Source organism: Adiantum capillus-veneris, chromosome 30 (assembly GCF_014529385.1).
Source record: "Adiantum capillus-veneris isolate H3 chromosome 30, ASM1452938v2, whole genome shotgun sequence".
NCBI lineage: Eukaryota > Viridiplantae > Streptophyta > Polypodiopsida > Polypodiales > Pteridaceae > Adiantum > Adiantum capillus-veneris.
The window spans coordinates 3,757,034-3,768,823 of record NC_140960.1 but is presented as its reverse complement, the minus strand read 5'-3'; the positions used below and the strand labels follow the sequence as shown (position 1 = coordinate 3,768,823).

The following is an 11,790-nucleotide window of genomic DNA, read 5'->3' as shown; positions in this document are numbered from 1 at the left end:
TAGGTCATGTGCCCTTAATTTCTTCAGTTAGGGAAGTTGTTTTTGGCAAGCTTTAACTCAATCAACAAACATTGCTATCGTTACTATGATCCAAAGTTTGATTTCCACCATTGCTCTCTCAAAGAGAATTTCACGTGAAAATTTTCGTAGGAACTACTTTCGATGGTCATCGTTGAATGGATACAACAAACAAGTATGTGTGTGTGTGTGTGTGTGTGTGTGTGTGTGTGTGTGTGTGTGTGTGTGTGTGTGTGTGTGTGTGTGTGTGTGAATATACTTGCGAGGTTGGGGACAATCGAATACAAATGGAGGGTCCGCAGTGTGGTTGCAATAGTGATGTCAATCACGGTCCAAAAGGTAAGGGGAAGAGGAGAGGAAGAAAGATAGAAATGTAATGAAACGTTATCTTAACCGTCGTTAAAAGGCCAAAATTACCTATGAGACCCAATCTTTGTCGGTGTAACCATTTGTGGATACAAAAATAAAAGGAAGTACAATGAAAGACTAAAACTAAAAGCGTAAAGGCATGATTAAAATCATCATCAGGATCATGGTATGTCGGAGGATACGCGGCAAAGCGTGTCATGCGAGAAAGTATTGTAGTAGGCGCAGGAAAACTGCGTGAATGTCCACTTCTGTATGGAGTCATAGTGGAAGAGGGGAAGGGAGAGAGAAAAATGAAAGGAAATGTCGACTTCCAAAGGCCAATGGGACCAATGATACAATCTTTATGGATCTACTACAATTTTTGGGTATAAAATAGAATGAAATCTAAGGATGGAAAATGTCGGGCACGCTGTCAGATGACGTATTGCATCGATCAATGGAGAACATTGTCAATATCGCCGCTATGGGTAGTCGTGTGTGTGTGTGTGTGTGTGTGTGTGTGTGTGTGTGTGTGTGTGTGTGTGAGAGAGAGAGAGAGAGAGAGAGAGAGAGAGAGAGAGAGAGAGAGAGAGAGAGAGAGAGAGAGAGAGAGAGAGAGAGAGAGAGAGAGAGAGAGAGAGAGAGAGTTTTTCACCTCACCAGAGAGAAGGTGGCGTGGTAGTTGAGCGAGCCATAGACATGAAAAAATGTAATTTGCAAACAGCTAACAATGTGTGTGTGTGTGTGTTTCCTTATACTAACAAGTGGATCTCTCTCGCGTTCTGTCTTGCCATAGTCGTGTGCCCATTGACACCATCGTCCTCATAGACGATGCACACATGGAGAGAGAAAGGAGTACTCCACTCTGATGCAGTATGGGCACACAACACACTTCCTTAAGCTTGTAGAGCTTCTACCTCGGATCGATGCTTTGCCACAACTTGTATGACCTCTTGCGGGCTGTCATGAAGGCGAGACTTGCAATAAAAAGAAGAAGTGAGCAGCCGAAAACAATGTGTTAATACTTGCAGAATATGCAGGTTCAGAGATAAAGAGACACAATGCTGGGTGAAAATATGGGGCCAAAAATGGCTGGGATCCGTAGCATGCAGGACCTGCCAGACCCTGCTTTGGTGCAGGTTCTGTCCAAGCTGAAGATCAAGGAAGACAAACATGTGGCCGCGCTCACCTGCCGGGAGTGGAGCAAGCTTGTTGACTGCGGCCGTCGTCCGGGAGCAGCATTGCACATCCGGCACCCCATGAGCAGCAAGGACATTACGATCTTTCAGATGCAAAGGCACGCACACTACAAGATACGCCGGCACGAGCAGTTATGGCGAGACGTGGGAATAGAGGCTCTAGAAGCGCTTTCTGCGTTTCCGAAAGCCAAAGCCATCACCATTGAAGGCTTTTCGTGGGCAACTCCCGACGTTCTCATCCCTGCGTTTCACTGCCTCTTGCTCGCTACCTCAGCCACGCAGCTTGACTTGCCTCACCTCCCTCCACCTCCGCTACATGTCTTTCCAAGACCCGCAGTGGTTGAAAGCCCTCACCCTGCTTGCCCTACTTTGATCACCCATGTCCGCCTCCAGAGTTTGCAAAAGGGCCATCGCTGCCACCCCATCATGGACTCGCACCTCGAATCTCTGGCGCCCGGCTGCCAACAGCTGGCATCCGGTCGCCTCTCTGTGCAACTCACTCCATATCATATGCTCAGGTATAGCAGGAGAAGCATCACAGACGCCGGCATCGACTCCATACTCGCCAACTGCAGCGCCATGACCGAGTTGTTCCTCCATGGGTATATGAGCATTACTGGGTGGGGCCTACATTACTGGGTGGGGCCTGCAGGAGTTTTGCTACGGGGGAAAACAAAGACGCAAGGGTAGCTATGGAGGGAGGAGAGTGCAGATAACTGCCAGCCACTGCATGCAAGTGGGGCGGGTGGTTCGAGTGATAGCCATGCAACGAACGACAAAGGGTTGGCAGGCGCTAGTGATAGTGGGAGTGTATAGCTGCCAGTTGACGATGGCCATGGTGTGGTCGCGAGTAGTTAAAAAAGAACTGCGCCGCAAAGTTTACTCAAAGGAGTGTGGTACTACGCATGCATGAAAAGGTTGGTACGTGCAGCTGCCGTGAACAAACGGTGTTGGACGGCACTAGTAGTTCCTTGCATGGTGCAGGCCTGTGAGCCGTGAGAATGAAGGAAGCTCGAGAGTCGCAGTATGGTTGTAAGCCAAGCTAAACTTGAATTGACTAAGCAGCAGAGATTGACAGTGCGGGTGGGTGGTGCATAAAACTCTCACCAATTGCAACATGCCGTGCAGATGCGACTATGTCGTGCTACCATTGGACGATTGATATAATCCAATGTCACAGATGAAGGTTGCGCTCCCCTTGCCCTATTTCATAACCATCATCTGCACCTCTCTAATGCAAAATAAAGGAAAACAAATTCCTTTGAATGGCTTGTTGGCATCGTGTCCCACAACAGTGACCATTCATTGCTTGGGAACAAGGTCCCTTAATTCTCACCCCTCGGTCCTAAGCGGAGGGTTGCATGGTGTTCATGATCAAAATCCCATCTCTGTTTTGCAATTTCTTCCTTCCCATGAGATGTGAGTTCAGTCCATATCTTCTTCTTATCAACTGTATTATCTAATACGAATTAATCTACCAGCTTACAGAGATATTTCCATTAATCGATGTACATATGTCTACAATTTTTTCTTTTATGTGTTTAACTAAAATCGTTTCATTGTAAGGTAAGTCTCTTATGAGTTGTACACCCCCATGTGAAATATACAAAAGCCATGAACTCCTTCGATACATACATCAAGTGCTTCGGTGATGAATATAGAAAATCAATGTCCATAAACACAAAGGGAGAAAAGAGGCAGATAAAATTAGAAACTAACTTAGCTGTATCAATATTGCAAGTAAATGAATCCTCCATAGAAACCATTTGTGCATCACCAAGGACGTCGACCTTTGGCTCTGATACCACTGCTACAACCCGAAGACGCGGTGGCCTTGCAAAATAGCAAAATAACACGTCGCGACCATAAAACCAACAAATCCGCATACCTCGCGAGTCTCGTAGCATAGAATCGAAGCCGTAAGCGAAGAGAGAGAAATAGAGAACGGAAGAGAGTGAAAGAACGGGTGTAAGCGCACCTCCTAGAGCGGAGTGCTACGCCGGCACGGCAAGAGAGGAGGGAGGAGAGGAGAGAAGAAACACACAAACATTGAGTGCAATCTCCCCCCGTGCAAGAGTGACCATTTCCCTCTTGCATGTATTTCATTTATAGATTTCTTCAATGGTCAATGTGAGTACAAACTGGCCGGCCGGTCATAAATGGCCAAAGCTCATAAAGAGCACTTGAATCATGAAATGTACATAAAATATGATATCCTTTGCAATAGACTAGCTCTGTTAAGCCTTTTCCACCTATCAGCTGCAATAAATAATAAAATATCAATTCCATAACAAGACCACCATTGTCTGGTGGACTTTTGAAAGTGCATAGCTACATGGAGTAGCTTAGAGGACTCCATGAAGCTCTCATCTCCAAACGCCGCATCGAATTGTTGGATAAAGGCCAAGACTTTGTCCGTAGCACCAAAGGTGCCATCATAGGTAAGGAAAGAGATGCTCTTCCCTCCCTCTTTGAACTTCTTGAGCTTGGACGACCTCTTCCACGCGGCATAGGATTTCCTATGGCCTCTTCTTTTTTATGGTTCAAAAGTTGTACCATCGCTTTCTTCAGAGGATGAAAAATTTAAGGAAGATGGAGAAGAGGGTGACCTCTTTCTCTGCTTTTTCTTGCCTTGATCTTCTTTGTCTGCACCATCACTTTGATAAGAGGAAGAGGATGAAGAAGAGGGTGTCCTCTTTCTTGCGTTTTTCTTCTCTTGCTTTTTGTCATCCCTCTTTGAATTATGGTGTGGAGAAGTGTGTGATAGTCTTCTCCGTTTTGGTGGTGATGGAGAGCGTTTAGCCCGCCGTCTTCGTGGAGCCATCTCCATCCAGATGGTAGGAGACTCACTTATTTCTTGTTCCTTCGGTGGGGGCTCTTGAGTTCTCCTTTGAGAAGAAGATGCGTCATCAAGAAGCAAATTTTTGAGCCCTACATATGGATCCTCTTCTTCTTCCCGAATCGGAGAGAGGCCTCTTTTGGGAGTCTCACAAGGAGGCTTCCTAGGTGCTCTCTTGTCACGGTGGGGAGTTTGGAGAATCCCATGAGCACGAAGCTTCCATTGCACTTCACTTTGGAGGGATGGATTGCCCATGGCTTGTTGAAGCCTAGAAACAAGATAGTTAACAAGCATATGGGCATCATTAGTAGCCTGCTCATTAGCAAAATCAAAGTTATCAACATTAATTTCACTCTCTTTACTATTGTCAGCCATTCTAACAACTTTTAGGTGTACTTTGGCACTTCAAGCCCTAGTTGCTACTCCTCTTTACCCCTTTAGAAAAACCACTCAAGCTACTATACCAGTGGCTCGAATACCATTAATTTCAAGGAATGGAAGAGAGGGTCGATCAACACCAAAACAACACAGGCTCCTGTCAAGCTTCTAATAGCTCAATAGTGGTTAAGCTGTAGGCAAGCCCCGTAGGACTCCACTATTAACACCATAGCTCTCGACGGTGATGCCGCGTTACGTGCACGAAGGCAGGCACACTGCAAGGCTGAAAAATCCCTATTCTACTTACTCAAGTGCAATTAATAGTACCAACCATTTATATCTATCTTGAGGACCTCCCTTCTTCAGCAAGAAAAGAGAAACCTTGTGCTCTGAGACAAATGTCACATTTAATGGCCTAGTAACTTGTGTGTAGCGGAAAATAGCATGAACATAGTGAGAATTTCATTAGAATAGATTCATAATGAGAATAACAAGTGCTTGGATGGAGAGAGCAACAAAAAGTATAACACCTAGTTAGATAGCATGAACAATGCTTCAAAAGAGAGAGAAATTAAGCTATTGACAACAGTTGAGGACCGGATTTTCATGGAGCGGGTCCCCCCTCCAAAAGGCTTTGTATTATAGTTTCTCCCATCAAGAGATACATTTTACAATACAATTCTTTGTGCTCCTTCAATACTCGCTAGTGCAATAAAGATGGAAGCTTCAAGCACTAATCAAAGTGCTTATCAAACACAACATCCATTCCCTCACGGTCTCAGACCCAAGACCTCATACACCTTCGAAGATGGTGAGAGCTAGCGAGGTATGAGACTAAATTGAGAGGAAGAAGGAGTAGTCTTACGAGAAAGATGTACATCTCCTCATATAATCACTCATATTAGCATAGCTTAGCTTAGTCACATTAGCATGGTAGAGGAGATGAGCATGCATTGAAGCTTGGCTCTTGGTTGGATTTGCATCACAAAGCCAAGAGTTGTTGGTGTAGGCCTCCCTTCGCACAAGTTTGGAGTAGGTGATAAGCTTTCCATTAAAGCTTGAGAAAGAGAGAGAGAGAGAGAGAGAGAGAGAGAGAGAGAGAGAGAGAGAGAGAGAGAGAGAGAGAGAGAGAGAGAGAGAGAGAGAGAGAGAGAGAGAGAGAGAGAGTCTTCTTATTCCACACATGGACCATTGTGAGTGTGTATGCAATAATGCCTTCAGAAAATCAGCCCCCCCTCTCTCTTGGTCGACCCCTCTTGCTATTTGCTCATGCTCACACCCTATTGGACTTCTCTAGACTTAGCCAATGGAATTTCAAGAGCATAAGTAATAGCATTCTAACATGTGTCCCCCTTTACCCTTTTGTAAGAGCTTTAGGTAATTATTTAATGCAACTAAACTCTCATTGGGCCCCTTTGTCTCCTGGCCAATAGGAATCAGGCAAGCCATTGTGCTGCTAAATGCTCATGGGACCCCTTGGGAGACTGTCCAATAGTCTTCTAGAGAACTTAATTCCTATTGATTCTTTTATTAAGTGTTTTTAAGTTAATTAAGCTAGACTTTAAGTTAATTCTCATTGGTCCACCTCCATGGCCATCCAATAGGATTTGAGTACACCTTGTGGGTATCTGGGCTAGGGAGCTGACATGTGTCCCTCTTTCCCCTTGTGTGAAGCTTGTGTGTGTGTGTGTGTGTGTGTGTGTGTGTGTGTGTGTGTGTGTCTCATCCCCTACATCCAGGGCTCGCCCCCTCCTAAGTAGGACTCTTTGAAGACTTTTTGGCACACACACTAAGCATCCAATTTTCCTAGTGATTGACCTTTGGACACAACCTTTGAATTTTGTAACCTTAGCATTTTGGAAGTATTAATGGGATAAACCTTAGGGTCTTTTAAGCCCATTGTTGCACATTTCCCTTTTGCAGATGGCCCCCCCTTTGGATCCCTATTTTCCCCGTTGGATCCCTACTGTGGCCGGTCTACAAGCTTAACCAATATTCTAGCTTTTTTTCCCTTGCACTTCCCCATATTAAATGATCAGTTTAACATGAGAAAATTATTTAGGAGAATTAGATATTAGTTATTATGACACGGTCCCAACTCCACTCCTTTGGAGCATGTAGCAGGTCTCACCTTGTGTCTTGATTGAATGATTAAAAATTGCATCTATGTCTTCCCTTTCTCATCCTTTATCTCCAACTTTCTTCTTTTGCATAGGCAATGGAGAGATTTTGGATGACATTATACGCCATGGACGTCATTATGTTTTTTGGTCTTACATATTTGAGCGCATGGTGTCTAGTGGGAATATCAAGACCAACCACAAGGAAGATGAGATCTCTTTCATAAACTAACATCGACACTTCATTTTTACATGGTGTTTAGTCAAGTTAAAGTGGACAAGGACAAATTACTTTTTCCCCAATGCATATCCAAAGAGCTTTCTCATTCTTTGAGAGCTCCAGAGACGGGTACTACCTAGACAAGGATGGTCTGCATTGTCTAGCATGGCATGAGTTTGGATTACTCCAGGTGTCCTCCATAGAGAATGCAAAATCACTATGGAAGTCATCCATGAGTTTATCTACAAGCTATCCTTGATTAAGGTCGTACAAAATAAAGGTTTACTCATTGGAGGCAAGAAAAAAATAGGAAGGGTTTCCACCATTAAAGAAAGAGGTTTGTTGCAAAGTGCTTGCAACTTGAAATCTCAAGAGTGATAATCCATAGAAAGGTAATGTTTAGAGGAGAGGTCTACAAGATAGGCGACAATGTAGTGGTTTCATGTGATGAAGATATTACTCCTTCCTCTAGTTTGGGACATTGGAAATCCTCCATTAAGGTCTTTTTCTCTATCAACAAGCACAATGAAGATCTTTTTTTTTTTGGGGGCTGACTACTATTGACAACGAGTATCTCTCAATAGAGCTCATGAAAGCCTGGATATTGAAAAAATTATAGGTATGAGTATCTTACAACTCACTTTCATGCCCTATAGATGGGACTGTATATGACCAATAAGTGCTCTTCTACATAAGTTTGTGCAATTGTAACATGGTCCTCATATTATTGCATATGAAGCTCACGATTTGGCCCTTAGAACACGATTAGGCCAACCGGGATTCATTTGATGTGCTATTCCATGGATAGAGGAAGATGGTGTTGTTTTGATGAAGCCAAATTGTGATCCGATGTGCTCCTCAAAGGATCTCAAATATGTAGTTATACAAAGTGTAGACCATGCTCACAAAAAGGTCAAGGTTGCATGAATTGGAAAAATACTAGAAAGGGAGAAGAGATGGATGTTAATGAAAGAGGATGATGAATGGAAAGATCGGTGGTTGTGTGTAAATCCTCCAGAGAGATGGCACATACTTTAAAAGAAACTTATCTTTGTTAATGGAGGATCCAGGTTAGTTTCTACTATGTGGCAATCATGACTATATACATGGTATGATCTTCAACTTATGTGAAAATGCACATAACCAAACTTCAAAAAAGTACTAATTTAATTGATGAAATGTTACTTTTATATACTATTGGAATGGAAAGCTTCAAAGCAAATACAATGGAGGACATGAGGAGAGAAATGTAAACAAATAAGAGCTTTTGAGATATGATTGTCTCATTGTTGCATGACAATACTTCATTGTCATATGCAACAATGAAGTATTGTTGTTGCTTCATTGTGTCCACCAATGAAGCAACGAGAAGGTACAATCTTCTATAATCACTTGTTGATATATTAATTTTGTTTGTAATTTTCTATAAATCTTATATTAATAGATTACTCATCATATTTTAATAATTGTATATGTAGCCATGCCAACTATGTCAAAAGTAGATACTATCACTATAGCCACATATGATGAAATCTTCAAACCACCAGAGACCAAGCATAGGGACAAAAACAAGCTGCATGGAAAATACTTCTACAAAAATACTTTGAAGCTCAACATTTCATTATGCTTAGTACCTATCGATTGGTTCAAAGGGTATGATGTGCCTATGGACCTACGCCATAAAAAAGAAGAGAGAGAGAAAATTGAGAACATAATTCAAGAAAATCATGACAAGCTATAGCCTCTAGTATTTAAGGATCCATGTAAGTGGAAAATAGAAGACATCTATGTGCATCTCCACTCTTACTGGCAATCCAAGAGGAAACATTCAAGACCAGAATCTCTCCCTAAGAAAAAGGTACAACCTTTTCTACACATTCTTTTAAGAATTCATCCTCTTCTCAGTGAGTACGCAGGCGGGTGAGGGTTTGGGCTTTTCCACTAGCAAGGGGTGAGGGTTTGAGTAGGATCGAGCACTTGGGGAGTGGAGTGAGCAAGGGAGGTAGTTATTGGGTTCTTGAGCAAATCAGGTAGCTTCACGCATGCAGGCTCATTACTAGATTCTTCGCAGCAAAATCTTTGCACTACTGGTCTTTACCTCACGAGCTTGAAAGTATCCACTCTGTGCTTGTCGTGGTAGCACTCCAACCCCAAGTACACGAGCTCAAAAGTATCCACTCTGTGCTTGTCCTGGTAGCACTTCAACCCCAAGTACACACTAATCAAGATTTGTTGGAAAGTGAAAGATTTACCTACAATATACTCACTGATTGCAATCCACGGGCAATTGCCTCAAGGCGAGGCCGTGTACACAAGCTTGTGCCTCCCAGCCATTCTACAGGGTATTTAGCATGCAAAGGCTAGCCTTAGTAAGCACTTTTCTGTAAGCTCTACTAGAGTTCCATCTTCAACGCCATCTACATCTTCAATGCGTTTGGCATTTCTAGGTTGATTTGCATCTTTGGCGTGAGTAGTTTTTTTATTATCTTAAGCGCCTTTTGGTTGTATCATCCGCATAGGTGGGCCACCTTAGGAGTGCTCTCACACCCTTTTGCTTGAGGTCCTCCCTAGGAGGTTGTCCCCCAATGGTGCTTGATCTCCCCTCCATTTAGCCGTATTCAAGTGATTTTTAGTGATGCCTGCTATAGAGTCTGATGCTTTACACATGGAGGAGGACATCATAAAAAATTTGCATTTGCTTGCAGCTAGGAAAGTGTCGCTTTGTGATGGGGTCGTGCCGATGGAAGAAGGGAAAGGATTGGAGCCGCATGCATCAATCATGGACCTAAAGGCAGGAGAAGCCTCGATTAAGGGTTCGAACCAAGGGGGTGATAAAGCAAGGTCCTTTGAGGAGTCCCCCTTGGGAAAAGGGAAGGAGAAATTGATTGATCAATAGGAAAAAGGCATCAATTTTGAGGTGAAGACACTTAGGGTAGGGGAGCCTTAGGGCTTGATTTGCACAATTAGTAACAAGATGGGTGTTGGTGCAGCATCCCTCAGACTAGGCATCTCTTTTGCTAGCATTCTGAAGGGTCCTACCCCCATGGACAGCAGCTCGGCTAAAACCGCTAATGAGGTAGCATGTGTTGGAGACTAGGAAAAGCTGAAGAGTACTAAGGCTCGTCTCAAATAGGAACTCAAAGAAGTGAACAAGCAGATAGAGGCCACCCCCAATGGAAACAAAAGAATCAACTTACAAGAAAATAGTAGGGGGCTTCTCAAAGATGGGCTTGCAGATAGAGCCTATAATTCTCTAAAGAAGGATCTGTCGCACTAGGTGGAGGTGACAGAGGCAATCACTATGGCGATTTTGCTTGCACTCATTAAAAAGCAGTTATCCATGCAAGCTAAGCTCACGCTTGTCTTTGGTTTCAATGGGAGAGTTTTGAATAGATATGAGATAATTCAATGGATTCATGGTCCACAAATCCTTGGGCATGGTGGTGCAGTTAAAAATACTTCCTACCTTGCTAAGGGCTTTTGCTCAGTTAGGTTCAAGGAGGACTTCAACATTTCAAAGATTCTAGAGAAAGGTCCCCTAATGTTCAACAGGACAACTGTTTGTGTCGTACCCTAGGAACCAATCTTTGATTTGGCAGAATCCCTCTAGGGGATTCATCCATTTTGGGTTGAATTCATGGGGTTGTCTAGCTGGCTCTAGGATAATATCAGGTTGCTAGCTAGTCAATTGGGCACCCCCCCCCCCCCCCCCCCCCCCCCCCCCCCTTGTTTGTCCCCAACAAGAGGGGTCTAGGAAGATCCTATAATAGGGTGTGTATAGGGTGGAATATATCAAAGACCCCACCAAAGAGCATGGTGATCGATGTGGGAGATGGGTTGATTACCATTCATCAATTTTGGAATGTACTTTGTGGCTTGCTTTGAGTGTAACAAATTTGGGTACTTTGCAAAGGACTACCCCATGAAGGTAAAAATAAATACCGATCCCATAGTACATGACTCAAGATTAGGAGGTGACATTCAGAACAGTACCAAGGGAATGGGGTGTGAGGAACAGTTAAAGAGTAGCAAAGTGACAAGAGCAGGGGAGGAAAAAGAGGCTATGTTCTATGACAAGGAGGCCACTAAACTACAAGAGACAACTATGGATAAATAGAGCTTCACAATGAATATCCCACAAAGGACATGCTATGAGAACGCCCTCATTTTTTTTAATCCATATACATAAGCCTCTGACTGTAACCACTTCGTCGATTGTGCAGATCCCAGGTCTAAAAAGGCTCAAAAGGGTAAAATTAGTGGCCAGAGAGACTGGGACACTAGAGGGTACTCGAGACTCAAAAGGAAAATGCTTTTCTACCATCCCCAATCAACTTAAAAGAGGAGCTTGTTCCATCCGACTTCACAACCCCCTTGACGTCCTCCTCAAGAAAAAAAAATCCCCTAACCGAGGTGATCTTCCAGATTCTCTTGGAGTCAAGGACCAGGAGGTCGGGCAAGAATCAGGGAGGTTGAGGAATTTTTTGCGCTCTCTCAATGATGGAAGTTCTAGCTATCCAATCATGAAACGTGAAAGGTTTGAAGACTCAAAAGAAGCACGCCTTATTTTGGTAGGAAGCTAGAAACGATAAGGAAGCTAATTAATGGGAGATCCAAGAACATCATCTGGATGCTCCTAGCAAAAGAAAACAGGCATTGGGGAAGAAA

General features: G+C 43.5%; 1 protein-coding gene across 1 annotated transcript; it reads right to left on the bottom strand.

Annotated features, from left to right (window-relative positions):
• Positions 1-1,877: 1,877 nt before the first annotated feature.
• Positions 1,878-2,165, bottom strand: LOC147417454 (uncharacterized). The gene has a single exon (XM_086506754.1). It carries the CDS (start codon positions 2,163-2,165, stop codon positions 1,878-1,880), a length of 288 nt encoding a protein of 95 aa, XP_086362880.1.
• Between the last annotated feature and the right edge of the window lie 9,625 nt (positions 2,166-11,790).